A 16603-nucleotide genomic window follows, 5' to 3' on the forward strand; every position below is an offset into this window, starting at 1 on the left:
TCAATACAATGCAGGTTTGCCTGGAGAAGTCTGGGAATTGATGTCTATACAATGCAGGTTTGCCTGGAGAGTTCTGGGAATTGAAGTCAATACAATGCAGGTTGAGAATTACCTGTATAAAGTTACGAAGGTTGAGAAATACTGTTCTGGAGTATAATTTGTATGGCCTTAGCCATGCAAGTGGTCGTTTATAGGAAAGGCAGTTCTAACATTTCCAGACTACAACAAAATGCTGGTTCTTGGTCTAAAAGATGTATGGAAATCACCGTCCCAGAGATATTTTCTCTTTGGGAGGAGGTGGAAAATCCTTGCGCTAATCTGAGCAGGACCAACCTTGGAGCACCTGAGTGACTTCCCAGGCATTGTGCACCATCCAAGTCTCCAAATCCCAGGATTGCTTCTTGTTAGGTTTTAGGGTGCCCCAAAGCATCAGAATGGGTGGGACAACCTGTTTGGTTTTAAGGTACCTGGAATAGATCTTCTGCTTTTGGTTTGTTTCTTTAAAAAAGTTGGGGGAAGGGATTTTTTCCCAGGACTTTGTCATATTTCCCATTATCTGGATTGGAAACTCTGGAATTGGACAGGTAAGAAAGCAGGTAAAGCAGGTAGAGGTGATCATTCGAAGAGATGTGTTTCGCTTGCCCCAAAGGTACAAAGCCTGGTGCAAATTGTCCTGAACTGCAAGGAATATTTTACGTGCAAAACTAAGGTGTGTTGTTTGGACCTGTCAGTACAAGTGCTTAAGAAATTATTTTCACAAGCAATCAGGAGACATTTCTGAAGGCTTATATAAAACTGTTCAGACCTTTATTATGAGTGTCTTTGTTTAAAGGCAGCCTACAGCAGGGATGGGAAAATGGCAGAGTTCATAAAATAACACAAAATGCCACTTCATGCAATAACTTGCATTTCCTTTATTGCAGCAGCCTCCTGGGCAATACCAAATGCAATCTCAACCAGGGATTTTAATTCCTGCAGTCTAAGCCCATATTTCATTTTAAGATCCTAAGATTTATCCAATGCAATATATACTTGTAGCAGCACTCTCCCAGATTTCCCCCGTTTTATTTTAATCAAAAGTAAAACAGGAGCACCTTCAATCATATAGCTCCTTCTTTAAAACACACCTAAAATTTCTGAAAAACTAGTTTTCATAATTTACCTCAGTGTGTTAGCAGCGAGGTCTCCTATAGATTTTTGTACCCCTTTTCGTCAGGAATATCTTGTATCATACTCTACAAAACTAAATGATCAGTTAGGGACCAAACCCATCCATTTATATCACTGGAGTATGGACAAAAAAAAATTCTTTAGAAGAACAAGTTGAGAGAACTAATTCAATTGCTGACACCCTCTTGAGCTACAAATTGTATCCATTTATTTGTTATTTAATTATTTATAAAAATTATAAGCTGCCCATCTTGACCTTAAGGTCACTCTGGGCAGCTATAAATTTTGTTCGTTTAAATCAGCTCTCAAATTTGGCCCACCTAGATCAGGGGATCCCAACCCCTGGTCCCTGGACCAGCACTGGGCTGCAGCATGCCAAAAACTGGGCCGTGCAAACAAGCGAAGCGCCATCCCTGCAGGATGCAGGCAGCACACAAAACCATGCCCCCTCGGGTCCGCGGAAAAACCTTTCCCATGGAACTGGTCCCTGGTACCCAAAAGGTTGGGGCCACTGATCTAGATCTATTGGGCAGAAATTCTTTCTAGCCGTTGTGGTTCGCCGGCAGCAGGTGCGGATGGCTGAGGTCTGAGAGAGCAAGGACTGAGATGAGGGGCCTGCGTGTGATGCAGGGATGGGGCCAGGACCATCAGGGAGTGGAGTGCTGCCTTCGGAGATTGTGGAGGCTGGTAGCAGTGAGGAAGAGGTCCCCAAGGAGCCCGTGCCCAGCATGTGTGCATGCAGGGCTGCTCGAAGGAAAGAGCAGCTGCAGCAGCAGCACAGGTGACTCGGGAGTAAGGCTGCAAGGTAATGGCTCCTCCCTGAGAAGATAAAAGCAGGCTGAGAAACCACAGTTCTTTGCAGAAGGCAAAGAACTTTTACACTCGAGCCTGGTGGATATTAGGAATATCTGAGATGATGTTTGGAGACTCTTCGATTTATTGTTTAGGAACTTTATCTGTTGTTCTTGGCAGCCTTGCAAAAACTTAGCAAGGCTCTTTCTTATCGGAGCGAATTAGTTGGAAGCGGCTTTTTATCTGTGAAGAAACAGGATTCGTAAAAGAAACATTAAAAGGCTGTGCTGCTACCTTTGTCTTGTGTTTGCTCTCTTGGAAACAGGTTTGGGTCAGAACACTAGCTCCAGTTTAGGGAGCAATGGAATAAGGAAAACTGATTTTAGCTACCGCTGTGAATTATCAAGATACAAGGTAGAAAGAAATTAACAGGAATCCACGTTTTCCACACCCTTTTAATATCCTTTCATAAAGCTACTCCTTCTGATTTGGTAGCGGGTTTGTATTTATAAAAATCATAATACAGGTTCATTACATGAAGATGGGATTCCTTGGGCAATTAAATCCCAGTTCCATGCTGACAAAGAGTATAAAAACCATCTGTTTCACAAAGGCTCAATCAGTGCTTATTGTGGTACATCTGAAAGGCTGGTTACGTTCTTGACAATCCACGATTATCCAAATCCTTTACCTGTTAAAACAAAATTTAATTTTTAGGGTTGTCTTTTTTTTCAGTTTTATAAGTAGAAAGGGTAATAAAAGCCAAATAAAAACTAGAAGCTATTTGCAACTTTCCACGCCGGCTTCCCACAAGGAAAGTCAACCGGGGAAACCAGGTTTAGTTTCATGACCACATGATTCATTTAACTGCACGAATTTACTTAACTACTATAGCAAAAAAAAAAAAAAAGTTGTAGAATGAGGCATGACTCACTTAACGAGCTTGCTTCACAGGGGAAATTCTGGTCTTAATTGTGGTCAGTAGTTGAAGTTATACATATCAACTCTCAGTTATGATGAAATTCCCCCCCAAAGTACTGTATATGGTTGCATATGGTGGACTTACTTTATATATTCGAACTAGCCAGTGTTCTGTGGTGTAAGCTTCTTCCAAAACATCAAGCTCAAAATCTTTGTTGCCAATTTCAGCGTTTCTCACTCGGTCGTAACCTGGTGGGCGTTCTAAACACAAAGGAAAGCAAAGCGTGGCTGAAAAAAACCTTCCTTGTTGACCAACCATTCCTCAACCTATGACAGTGATGGCTAACCTTTTCGCGTGCCGGAAGTGTAATGCAACCCCTAATGCAATGCATGCGTGACCCCCCACACACGTGCCTCTGTGCATGCGCCTCTTGCCAGCCAGCTGATTGTCAGGTATCTGCCGTGCATGCACGCACACCCCATGCCTCTGCACATGTGTGTGCATCTCCCACGCGCGCCGAGCCCCCGCACATGTCCAGCAGATACCCAACAATCAGCTGGCTGACGGGAGGCGTGCATATGCATGTGCAGTGGACCTGATCTGGGATGACAGCTCGTGTGCTGGCAGAGATGGTTCTGCGTGCCACTTCCAGCAGGCATAAGTTTGCCATCACGGACCTATGAATTCCATGTATCCTGCCTTAAGAAAAACACATTTAAGCTCTTTTAAAACTGTAGGTAACTTTTTTTTTTAACCAATTATGCCTGTGTCTTGTTCCATGTCAAGCTCAGAGAACAAGCACAGAGTAAAGAGGATTGCACTATACGGCCACCTCGTGATATAAATTCCAAGTTCTCATAAAACAAATAATACAAAAGACTATTGGCAGAAAGCATAGCTGCACCAGAAATAAAACTGGAATACAAATCTGTGGTCCAAGTTCAAAATGCTTCCCAAATACTCAAAACAAGAGGAATGCAGGGGAATTCACTGGAAGCAAGCAATTAAATTTGGAACTTAGCGGTAAAAGGAAACCAGGCTGCTAAAGAACACAGTGGCTGGACACCATCAAGGCAGATGCCAGCCAGAGCATAGAACAACTCAAAGAAGTAGCAAAGGATCGGAGATTACTACTATCTATCCCATGCTGGAGAATTTAATAAAAACCTAATTTTCTAGAGAACAAAAGAGAACAAAGCACCTAAGACACGGAAAGTGCAGAGAACAGCCTATAGAAAAAGGGAATGTCCCCAAAATTAACTCCTCAATAATATTGCAAACTATAGACAACATCACTCACTTGCTTCTGTGTAGACCTGTCCAAAACGGTAGTAGCACATCTTATACATAAGGCAGTTAAGCAGCACTGGGGAGCCCTCTCGGTCTACCCGGAACTCTCCAGTGGGTGTGTAGTAATCATGTTCCTTTATGTGCTTGCCGGTTTCTGTGCTTCCTCCAATTCTCACCATCCACAAGAATTTGTTGATGTCTGTGGAACAAAAAAGTAACACAATTGACAATACAATTCATCAGGGATGCAGGAGCCTTTAACCTCCTAGTATCAGAGATCCTCCAGAAATCACTCTCTGTTGCTAAATTAACCACATTACACCAGCAGGAAAAAATCTCACTCTGGATCAATGTTTCTCAATTTCAGCAAGTTTAAGATGTGTGACTTCAACTCCCAGTATTCCCCAGCCAGCCATGGGATGGTTAAAAAGTAGAAAAATATAATTCTGGATTAATAAGGCCATCTGGTTTGGATTTTTTAAATACAGAAAACATGAAGAATATAAGAAGCAATTTATCAGCAGCTGTACTGAGGTGGATTTATGTAGGGATGTGCAAAATCCAATGCCTCAGGAACCCTGAAAGGTCCTTTCAAGGGAATAAAAACATAGCATTACCATCTGAGGAATATCCAGTGAGGCCTCCAAATATCACTAGCACGTAACTGACATCCAGTTCCCTCATGATCTCATAAGCCCGCTCTTCAGTGGATGCCATGGCCTGGAAACACACATCAGCTCATAAATTCAACCTTCATCAATTTGCTGAGGTATAAAAATATGCTGTTATTATTTTATGCAATCTATCCACCACCACCGCAATCATAATGCGTGCTAGCGATTTACAGCTAGAAAAGGAACGAATAAGGATCTAACACCTGCATTCAGAATGCCTTGAAGGTGTAAAGGTAATCATGATTTTTTTTTTAAAAAAAACAAACCTATGCCTTCACTATTCAGAATACAATGAAAATTATGGAAATAATTCATAAGGATTCAGCACCTACCTGTCCAACTCGGGAAATATGTGTATTATTCCAAGTATTATTATCCACAAGGATGGTTCGATTTGCCATAGCTGTTATCTGATAACCATAATCCCACCACGACATAACTTTTGCATCCTGAGCTCAAACAAAAAGACAATCTGTAACATTTCATTGGACTTGCAAATAATGGAATAAATGTTTATGAGCTGATTTGCAATGGTATATGGTGAAAAAAGTTGTTATAAAACACGTATTTTGTATACTAGTTTGTATCACAAGTTTTTCAATTTGATGAGAATGCTCTCTAATTGTTAATTGAGATGATTAAATGGTTTTGTCCACAGGCAGTGAAACAATAAAAGTAAACCAATGAGTGTATTACACTTGCAAAGAATTTATTTGTCCTGTAGCTGTCCCAGAAATCTTTGTGATAAGTAAATGCTTTCAATATTAGCTGACTTTAGACAAAATTTTGGTGGTTAAGAAACACAGACCTTTTTTTTTTTTTAGAATTAAGAGAACCTAAAGTTTGTTCCAGTTTTCTTATCTATGTACTTGCATAGACACCAATTGTTCAGGTATTATTACCTCTGGTGTATTGTGACGCAGCCAATAATACGCTTCTCTGAAGTCATCGAAAATAATCCTGCTCCCATCACCACCACGAGCAGACAGAACTATTGAGGGAGAAGAGTAGGCTTCACTGGTTACCCAAGTCGAATGAAAGGTGTAAGTGATCAAGAAGAAAGCCATGACAAGGATCATTCCACTGGCAACCTAAGAAGCAACCGGAATCATTAAAACATGCCTAAGCTATTTTGAAAAAAGCCCACACCATCTTATTAGAAGAACCTTTCAGAAGCATCTATTCTCTGGGAGATAATCTAGAGACAGCTCCAATGATATCTCCTTCTACCACTAGTAAAGTTAAACATTGTAGGCCCAATGTTGTAAATTGCATTTTTAATATGTGGCGGAAAACCTTGATATATTAAACAGTTAAGCTTGCTTATATCACCACTCACTTCATTTTTGATGGGGTAGGTAGAATCCTGTTGCTTTTTAGATTTCTTATCGGGTCGGCTGATGTCTAGATTTTTCATGTAGGTTGACAACACTTGAGAAACTCCAATGCCAGACAGAATACACATAACTGGAGCCAGTACCAGCATGAGACGAACCTATTAAAACACCAATATACTAAGCACATTCAGCCATGTGTATATACATCATTTTCTGGGAGGTGAAATTGCAAAGAGGATCAGATATGATGCCTATTATATTTACTCCCCACCGGACCAAAAAAAAACCCCACTCTCTAACTTGCCCAGTGTATCTTGTCTAATTTATCTATGAGGAGTAAAATTAGACAATCTCTTTTATTCATACCAATACATTCTCTCCCAAAAACAAATCCCAATGGTAAGCCAACATTCAGGACTCACCATCACAGCAGAGAAATACATGCTTGTGACACCATACATGATGATGAAAATTCGGGCATCAGACAGATGGCTGAAACAGTAGTACAGGCCAACTATAAGATAAAAAAAGAACAGGTCAATTGTCAAGGAAGCCCAGAATACAATATGGAAAATTTTTATCAAACAAAGCTTAAGACTGAATTAGGCCTTTGAATAAAAGTCTACTTTATTCAAATTATTCTATTGATAAATTAGGAGTTTGAATAGAAACTTTGAAGGCACCGAATAAGATCTTCCGATCAACTTTTTTCTCAATATTTGTGTGAGACACTTCCCCAAGATCTTCCTTTAATTCTCTATTTTTCCAAGTAAGAATCTAGTCCTTTTAAAAAAGCCAAATTTTAGCAGAATATTGTTTACATGAAAACATTTAACATTTTATTAGTCAAGTCAAACTTTATTAAAATCAAAGATCAGTATAGAATGAAGCAATTAACAAATTAGTCTGGAAGTAACAGAGGAGGACTAAACATATGACACAAGCTAAAAGAATAATACGTAATATTATTGTCACACATTATTACATTATACAAACCTGGAAACATGAACACAAGAAGCTGAAGATCAAAATAGTACGATGACCATGTGGTGGGTTGATGCTCAGAAACTGAAGCTATGATTGGAATATTATTCTTTGCATAAGAAGGATCAAGCAAAGAGTAGAAACGTCCGGTCCATGGAGAAATTTTTCCTGACAAAATTGAGAAATAACCAGACCAATAAAAATATTTATGGTGTAGTGTTATATCTTCAAGCAATAATATCTCAATATGCCTATGTAATGCCTGAATTACACACACACACACACACAAACACACACTATAACAAATCTAGAAATTCGGTTTTGCTAAGATAGAATCAAAATATTTTTCTCAATCATGCCCAGAAAATTTAATCAGGATTATTGTTTCTTCTTCCTCAAACTTACGAATCATTTTGACTAAATATAAAACTCTATTCCTGCAAACCAGACTGTACTTATTTATCCAGAACTCTTCAAAGCTTCAATCACACAACTAAATAAGTCCAACTATTCATCTGGCTTTAAATTAGCATCCAAAAGCTGGAGAGTTTTAATCTATTTCCACAACATAAATTGCTTTCAAATAAGTAAACAGAAACATTCTTCTCAGGAAGTTGCAATGTCCCAAGAAGCATGCTGACACAGTGAAATTATCTCATGTGTTAAAGATTACTGAGCCTCCAAAAAAAAAAAAAAAACACACCATCCAATCAAAAGCAGAGAAACTCTCCATTAAAATATTTTTCTGGATCCATTGAATTAATGTTCCAGTGAAACTATAGAAAATACATCGGTATGCATTGTTAAGACCTGCAGCGTTTCTTTACCTGTTAACATCAAAACGGCTCCTATGGACAGAAGAACAAACCCGACCAAGGAGATGACACTTCTGAATAGAATCTCAAATTGCTGAGGATTCAATTTGCTGCGCAGATAATCCACAAAAGCATGAATCTGGCAGAGACCAAATACCCCCAAGGCAGCCATGTGTTCAGATGAAAGAACAGGCTACAGGAAGAAAAGAATAAGCTCAATTAAGCTTACTTTTTATGACAACTAAATCTTTTCTTCGGCCAGCAGGGTAACCGAATTAGCTATTTGGCTCAACTACTGTCACTGTAGACATCTCCCTGCCAAAAAAAAGCATAGTCAAGGCTGTGGTTTTCCCAGTTGCAATGTATGGCTGTGAAAGTTGGACCATAAGAAAGTCTCAGTGCCAAAGAATTGAGGCCTTTGAACATATGGTGCTGGAGAAGACTCCTGCGAGTCCCTTGGACTGCAAGGTGATCCAATCGGTCAGTCCTACAGGAGATCAACCCCAACTACTCTTTAGAAGGCCAGATTCTGAAGATGAAACTCAAATACTTTGGCCACCTAATGAGAAGAAAGGACTCACTGGAGAAGAGCCTGATGCTGGGAAAGATTGAGGGCAAAAGAAGAAGAAGAATGGGATGGCAGAGAAGGAGGTGGCTGGATGGAGTCACTGAAGCAGTTGGTGTGAGCTTAAATGGACTCGGGGGTAGAGGACAGGAAGGCCTGGAGGATGGGGTCGCGATGGGTCGGACATGACTTTGTGACTAACAACAACGGTCACTGTCAGAGGGCCATATCAATAGACAAATAGTTCAAGGGCAGGACAAGCTTTACACCACCCCTTTTCCTCAATCTTTTAGATTTCTTACCTGGAAACCAACAAAAGAGATCTGCATTGAGAGGATAGTTCCTAAGCAGTATACTGTACAATAAGCCACATAGATCCGGTGGGAGAACCGACCAGTCAACATCAGCACCAGGACATGAAGTGGAATTAGGTTGATCAAAAACACATAGCCACCCCAAGAAGAAACCTGAGGAGGGGAGGAAACAAATAGGACACAGAAATTATACATTTCTAAATGCCACAAGTGTCTGGTGGGTTAGGATACTGTCTACACTATGCATGACACAAAAGCTTTTCTTCTATTGTTCTTAACCAGGGGGTCCACAAACTTGGCAACTTTAAGACCTGCCGACTTCAACTCCTCAGTGTAGCCGGTTGAGGAATTCTCAGCTTAACTATCTAACATGATTTTTGTGAAAATAAGCATTGGGAAAAGAAAGAGAAGCATTCTTTCCCTTGGGCCCCAAGAGCTAAGGTGTGATGTAAATTTAACAAATAACAAAGTTGCGAAAGAAAAGGAACAATCTGGTCTTTATTTAGCAATTTATACAAATATAAAAATAGCTTGGCTTTGACAAGTAACACAGATGGAGGCTAAAAGGCACATGCTGTTGTCTGAAGTAAGGGAACAGTGGCATTAATTTCCTCTTTCCTTCTCCAAGGAGAAAGGCACATCTTTCAAGAATGATGCTATGGAATCCTTATTACAAAAGCTGATGGCTTCGGAAATTTACAACGCTACAACAATGCTTATAAATGTACAAAATATAAATAAGTTGGGAAATGATTCCAGGCAGAATTTTGTCTGTTTTGATGGGATGACTCAAGGTATCTAGTAAAAATTATCACTCACCATGTAGAAATAGGCAAGTGCGCAAATGGCCGCCCAGTAGATTGAACCTGTCTTCACAGCTTTGATCCACATATAGTAAGTCAGAAGCATACAGAATATAGCAATACCTGGAAATAAATCAGATTTAAGTCAAACTTCAATTTTTCCATCCAAAGGTGCAGAAGGATAAGCCTGGATTACCACATCATAAAGATACAACAAAGCGGCGTTTTCCAATTCTGGCAAATTTAACGTGTGAACTCCCAGAATTCTCCAGCTACCATACACATGTCCTCACTACTTAAAGTTACCAGTTGCCAGAGTTGGTAAACACTGTTGAATAAACCATTGAGTTGTCAAAAAGAAAAAAGGACTATTTATCATATATTTTCTTCTCATTTTTCTTCACACAATTCACTTGTTCATGTTTCCAATTTATATGCCATCCAAAGGGCATAGTATACAGTCATTAACATAATTCTACAATTTTAAAAACATCACAAAATTTTATAAAGGCCACTATTGGTATCAACAGAGAGCTAATTTTACAATGCATTTTTAAAGGGTTCTTACACTTTTGCACTATTTTTTCATAATAAAATTTTAATAAAGCTCCAAGAAGCAGCTTTCATGTGAAAAACACTTAGCAGTGAAGCCAGAAATAGGACTTGAATTAAAGTCATTTTACTGCCAATAAAATTATGAAATCCAAAGCTGCTTTATTTCATACCAGGAACAAATGTTTTTTATATCTCACTTAGCATCAAATGGTTCCATTTTTAATTTCATTAGTCTGATTTGAGAGATGAACGAGGATCATTCAATCAATACACAATAACCTGGAGAGGATTATCAACAAAGAAATCAAGACTGAACTAACCAGTTTCTTCTATCCTTGTCAGAGATATTGGCATTTCCCCCCCACAGTGCCATAGAGAGGAATATTCTATATTTGTTTCTATATGTATGGCACTATGGGGGAAGTATATTTAGTTGCCTATATATTGCTTGTGTGACTTAAGAGCATCTTTCTTTCCTTCCTTCCTTCCTTCCTTCCTTCCTTCCTCCCTCCCTCCCTTCCTTCCTTCCATTTATTCCAGGCTGAAATTATTAAAGGCATTTAAAAAAAACTGACCTCACCTTCATTATCATAAGAGCCCGCAACAGAACGGGAGATGTAACCAGGCACCACAGCAATCATTGCAGCTGCCAAAAGACCAGCTCCTGCATCCTAGGCAGAAAAAAAGAAAGTAAGTCACTAATGCTGACATTATTTCCAAGATATGTAAAAAGTGTAGGGAGGGGGAGGCTTCATGTATTTCTTAGACATGACCACTTTTCTTGCGTTTATTATTATTTTGTCAAAAGGGTACAAATAAAGAACTGATGAATAAAGACTGTTACAGAGTTTAATCTCTTCTGTTAACCAAAGTCTAAATAAATTTCTAATCTGTAACCAGCAAAAATCTTCCCATTTAAGCATTTCAAATATATTTTATTTCAGTATTCAACATGTGACCTTCCATCTTAAATCAACATGCATGAATGTTAAAACAACACGAATGAATGCATCTAAAAGCTTTGACAATCTTTCAGTGTTACATACCTAGGAATATTGTGCTTATTACATTTTTATCCCATTTTTCAATGCAGAGTACATAAATACTCTTGCGTCCTCCTATTTTTGCACAACAACCCTGTGAGGTGGAATGGGCTGAGAGATGACTGGTGCAAAGTCACCCAGCTGGCTTTCATGCCTAAGATGAGACTAGAACTCAGTGTCCTGGTTTCTAGACAGCACCTTAACCACTATACAATAGTATTGCACTTTTCCTTATTGCTTCCCAATATGCTAACATTACACCAACTCATATTTCCACTACCACCTGTTTCCCAAAATATAATGATTATATGAAGTTTGGAACAGCATACAATTTGATTATTCTTGCTTTAACTGGCCAATCAATAGCTGAAATAAGGAGAAACTAGACATAAATTTGCCAGTCTCCACTTTTCTACACAGAAAGTACAGCTACCATTCCCAGACATCGGCTCTATCTTTATGATTACCTTAAGTTCTTTGGTGAGGTGGTATGTTACTATGGTGGTGAAGGAAGAAAAGAGGGGGGCCAAAAACACGCACACATTTCTGATGTCGATTGTAATGTGGAAGAAGTGCAGAACGTGGTAGATGGCAGCTGATGTGATCATTAAACCTGAAATAAAGTGAAGCAGGAATGTCATTTGCAAAGAATTATTGGCCTGCTGGATGGTTATGTTTCGATAAACTTAAACAAAATCTGGACTGCTGAGAGAACTAGCTCTCAAAATCACTGGCTGACTATAGGCTCTCTTACAGATCAGCAAGCATGCTTTCCCCTATTAAATGAAGCCAATACCATAAACATTAATTATGTTTGGCTGCATTACCTGAAAGATGAATGACATTTGCTTACCCATTGGGGGGAACCTGTTGCATCTCTGATCCACAGAACATCAGAAAAGAACTATTCTAAAAAGTGACGCCATTACAATACATTGTGCATTGGTCTTTGAGAAATACCTGACTCTTACCTGGATAGATGGTTCCACCTATGATCCTTCCCAGAGGATACCATGCTCTATCATCAAACCAGTTGTGAAATTTATAAAAACCCTCTTCTGCCAAGAAGCGAGTGGTGCGATAGTTAAAATACCTGTGGGAGTAACAGAAATCTGAGTCCTTTGCCAGTAAGATTTTATGGTTTGATATTCCTCGTATTGCAGACTTGGCCTTTTGGTTACAGTTCTTATGTAGAAGAGCTCCCAATTCTAATATACAAATTAACACCAACTTGATGAAAGCAGTTTTTCACTTGGAACCAAGATTCGTATAGAATCCAAATAGAAATATCCCAAATGGATAAAGAATTAATCCTTACAGGCAACCAAGAAAATGTAGCCTTACCTTACATTTCCAAACACTATTATGAACTCTTTAATATACTGTAAAAACACAAATATTCCCCTTATACAAACTGTTCTTCATCATACTAGACAGTTGGAGCTAAAGCATCTAATAGAACTCATAACCATTCAACTGTAGTCCATTATTCTGAGTCAATCTCAGAGTTGTAAACATTCCTTTAGAACAGTGTTTCTAAACCCTGGCAACATGGCAAGATTTGTGGACTTCAATTCCCAGAATTCCCAAGGCTGAGTAATTCTGGGATTGAACATCTTACAGTTGCTAAGGCTGAGAAACAGTTTTAGAAAAAAACAATTCTATTGTATTTCATACTCAAGATTCATAGTAAATCCAGGCACAACTGGCTAGAATATTACTTTTATTGCAAAATTATCTGACCCTAATCCTAGTTCTTTGTCTTCTAGAAAAACACTTTCCCTGAAGCCCTATTGCTGAAGCAGAACAATCTGCTTTATTATTCTAATAAATTCTAATATTCTAATCTACAGCAACAAAACCTGCACTTGACACATCGAGGCAACTGATCTCTCCAATCAAATCAGAGTCAAGAGGGATACTTACGGATCAAATTCATGAATGACACTCTCAAATCGTAACACAGAGAAAAGTCTAGTAGAAAAAGCTGCAACACAAAGAAAGGAATATGCAGAGGTGATTATTTATTTAGCACCATGGTTATCATGATGGTTCAATTGTCTTAATGTTAGTTATTTATCAATTGGAAACATAGAGGCTAGAAATGTTGAAACAAAACAAGTCAAGGTTGATTATATGACTAGGAGAACAATATTCCATTCAAAATTGAATTCACATTAAAAAACAACAATAAGTAACAGTTATAGCCATACCAGCTAGAGTTTTTAAAGCTCAAACTTACAAAGAATAGCTGCCATCGACAGAATCAGGAGCTTGAGGAGGGTGTCCTGTTTTTCATATGACAAGCGGAGGAAACCTAACTTGGTCATTCTGACAAAGGTAACCAAAGGCAACACTTAAACACCTGAAAGGTATAAAAAAATAAAAAAGTCCTCCTTATTAATACACCAAAAGCAAACATTGCATGAGACAGCGGCACAGATTTCATTTTATCAGGATCAAACAATTTTTCCTCAAAACAATGTACCCATCCATCCATCCATCCATCCACCCACCTAAATGAGTGTAATTCTATGTATACTTCCCCAGAGTTCAACAAGAAACACACAAGAGATGTTCACTGCTTTGTTTAATCATAACCAGGGTGGTGGCTTAAGGACCTAATCAATGCCAACTAAAACAAAGAACAGTTACCTGAATGAGGCTCTCTTTCTACATTTTCATGTGTTTACAATAGATTTCACTGTTTAACCATTTTTAAAACTTCAAAAAGCAAAAATTATGAAATAATACCCACCAGTTGCCAAAAACATTCAAAGCAAACATTTCAGTATTACTTATCTTTTTTCCACCTAGTACGTATGAGAGAGCCCAATTAGCACAAACTTTATCTTCTGGATGTGGGTTTCACACAAAAGTTCAGGTTTACAGAGGTTTGAAAAGGTTACGCTGACATGAGTTTATCTCATGCAACCTTTAAACACTGCTTAAAATAAATATTTGTTTGCTGGCGAAGTGGGGGGATCTAAAGAAACGTGTACTTCATGAAAACGAAACCAAGACTAAAGTTAATTGCTTAAAGTCAGTTGCACAGTTCATTTTAGCTAACAGGAAAAAAAAGAAATGTAATTTCTGTTTCAATTTCCTATCTGAAATCTACTTCTTTCAAATCAAGTTTCATTTGGGATTCAATAACAATCAGAGATTTCCTTTTAAACTACTTAGCAATGAATGAGAACTAAGGTTTCCAATAAAAAAAATCTTATAAAAGTAGAATTATAAAGGCTAATTCAAGTACTGCAATTAACCAATAAAAATTACCTCCAATAAAAATCAGAAACAGAACTAGGGATTATCAGTTAAGAGCAAACAGGAGTAAAACATTATTAACATCCCAGGTTAAGTCCATCAGGCATAGAAGGTATTTTTCGAGTAGTTGTCCTATTATTGAGCATACAATTAAACTTTGTGGTTAGAATAGAAGCAGCATTGAAGACCACAAATATCCACAGCAAAATTGTTCTAAATATATACTCCACTGTGCATTTTAAAACCCAAGTATGGTCTATTCAGGGGTCTTCAAACTTGACAGCTTTACGACTTGTGGACTTCAACTCCCAGAATTCCTCCTCCAGTCATGTTAGCTCAGGAATTCTGGGAGTTGAAGTCCACAAGTCTCAAACTTGCCAAGTTTGAAGCCCCTTGGTCTATACAGAATCACCCCTATATTAGTATGGTACTCAGATTTAAAATCAGTTGTCAAACCAATATGAGCCAACTTAAGCAATTCTGGACCACTGACTTGAACAGGTTTCCTTTCCAATTCCCCAATTCAGTGCTGGAGAGCTGGGTTAAGTTGGCTCATATTAGCTTGACAAGTATAGGTGAAACCTCAGACTTACAGAAATATGGATTTGCACTAAACATTAAGAATGCAATGCAGTGAAAGAAAGGTTGGATCAGCTTTTGCCAAAATGCTTCAGGATTACCTAATCTCCCAGATTCCTTCCACATTTTAATTTTTTAATAATTATAGATCTAGGGATGTAATTTCATGGATTTAGAGGACCTTTTTGCACCCAAATGTTGCATGAAGCAAGGACCTGGATGCATGTTCAGCTGTCTTGAAAAGTGGGAACTGTACCAATAGGATGCATAAAGAACTACTGAATAGAATCAAAGCAAAAAAAAAGAAAGAAAGAAAGAAATCAAACTTGTTTCTACAGTTAGCAAGATCAGTTATGTGCAATATCCGGAAATAGCCAATCTGACTATTCTTAGCATCCAGACAAAGATTTTTAAGCCCTGCTGACAGCATTTTTTTTAATTGAAAATCCATCCTCCTGGGCCCTTCTGGAAACAAAAAGGCTGTCAAAGACTGAGGGTGACACGATCTATACCCCACAGACAGAAATATCAAGGAAAGTGAAAAATGTTCCTAAGGGCCCCAGGCAAAAAAACCCAAAACAAAACCGGAAAGACAGAATAAAAGGCCGCATTCTAGGGTTTTAAATGGGTGGAGAAATCAGCCCTTAAAGCTCTACAAAGCTTTAAAACAGGCAGAAATAAGACAATTGGGCTGCGCCCTTCCTGGAAGCCCTTTTACCTTCCCACTTGCAGAGGGAACGTGGCTGGTTTCACACGTTGCACAAGATCGCCCCCGGCTTCTTGCATTAAAAAAAAAAGGGGGGGAATATTAATAATCCAGGGTTACACGGACCCAGGTTTAATGCTAACGTGTGAAGTCATCCTGCCTGCGCCTCCCGGTTTAATTCATTCTCTTGGCGGGGCTGGAGGAAAGCTTTCGGGAGAAGCCCATCTCACCCCTCCCCGTGGCCTGGGGAGGATGGGCACTGATTTCCCCGAGGAGCTACTTTTCTACCTGCAGGGCTTGGGGGGGCAGGGAGGGGAGATGCGGCGGCCGATGCAGAATGAAGCCGCGCAGCACGATCGGCGGCCCGGGGGACCAGCCACCCGCTCCTTTCCAGAGGCCGCCCCTTGGGCCGATCGCGCGTGGGGTGGTCGGGGGAGCATCCACGGCTCCCCCCCGCCTCAGCGCCCAGCCGCCGCTGCCCCTCCTCCTGCTCCGCTCCCTCAGGCTGCAGCCGCGCCGCCTACCCGGCCTGACGCTGAGACGCCCCTCCGGGCGCCGATTCCTCACCGGGGACTCAGAATCCGCTCTCCGCCCGGCTCCCTCAGCCATCCGCTCCACGCGCGCCCACTCCCAGCTCCGCAGCCCGCCCGCTTTTCCCGAAGCCCGAGACGGAACACAACTACAGGCCGAGCGGCGCGTCGATCACGACGACGGGCCCGCCCCCCAGAAAAGATGACAGGACGGAAGCCACGTCCGTCAACAAAGCGGAAGTTCGAGGGACCGA

General features: G+C 39.8%; 1 protein-coding gene across 3 annotated transcripts; it reads right to left on the reverse strand.

Annotated features, from left to right (window-relative positions):
* Nucleotides 1-2403: 2403 nt before the first annotated feature.
* Nucleotides 2404-16451, reverse strand: STT3A (STT3 oligosaccharyltransferase complex catalytic subunit A). Of its 3 annotated transcripts, none has more exons than XM_026689634.2 (18): nucleotides 16387-16451; nucleotides 13507-13629; nucleotides 13191-13251; nucleotides 12236-12357; nucleotides 11732-11877; nucleotides 10802-10892; nucleotides 9683-9789; nucleotides 8852-9016; nucleotides 7997-8177; nucleotides 7182-7337; nucleotides 6608-6699; nucleotides 6188-6343; nucleotides 5751-5939; nucleotides 5181-5297; nucleotides 4792-4894; nucleotides 4185-4373; nucleotides 3029-3144; nucleotides 2404-2653 (listed from the first exon to the last, which is right to left on the reverse strand). In XM_026689634.2, the coding sequence occupies exons 2-18, from the start codon at nucleotides 13592-13594 to the stop codon at nucleotides 2615-2617; spliced, it is 2118 nt and encodes a 705-aa protein (XP_026545419.1). In that variant the 5' UTR covers nucleotides 13595-13629; nucleotides 16387-16451; the 3' UTR covers nucleotides 2404-2614. The 3 variants fall into 3 exon arrangements, with proteins under 3 accessions (XP_026545419.1, XP_087826136.1, XP_087826137.1); XM_087970010.1 differs by having other exon boundaries at nucleotides 16344-16451; XM_087970011.1 differs by having other exon boundaries at nucleotides 16108-16451.
* Nucleotides 16452-16603: the final 152 nt, after the last annotated feature.

Source organism: Notechis scutatus, chromosome 7 (assembly GCF_049901735.1).
Source record: "Notechis scutatus isolate UNSWTSFEM ecotype Mainland chromosome 7, rNotScu1.2, whole genome shotgun sequence".
In the NCBI taxonomy this organism is placed as follows: Eukaryota; Metazoa; Chordata; class Lepidosauria; order Squamata; family Elapidae; genus Notechis; species Notechis scutatus.

Coding starts and splice junctions, on each gene's coding strand:
- STT3A (XM_026689634.2), bottom strand. CDS start 13,594: ATGACCAAGTTAGGTTTCCTCCGCTTGTCATATGAAAAACAGGACACC. Junction 13,252..13,506: donor GTCGATGGCAGCTATTCTTT/GTAAGTTTGAGC, acceptor TTTGTGTTGCAG/CTTTTTCTACTAGACTTTTC. Junction 8,178..8,851: donor TCTCTTTTGTTGGTTTCCAG/GTAAGAAATCTA, acceptor TTCTTCCTGTAG/CCTGTTCTTTCATCTGAACA.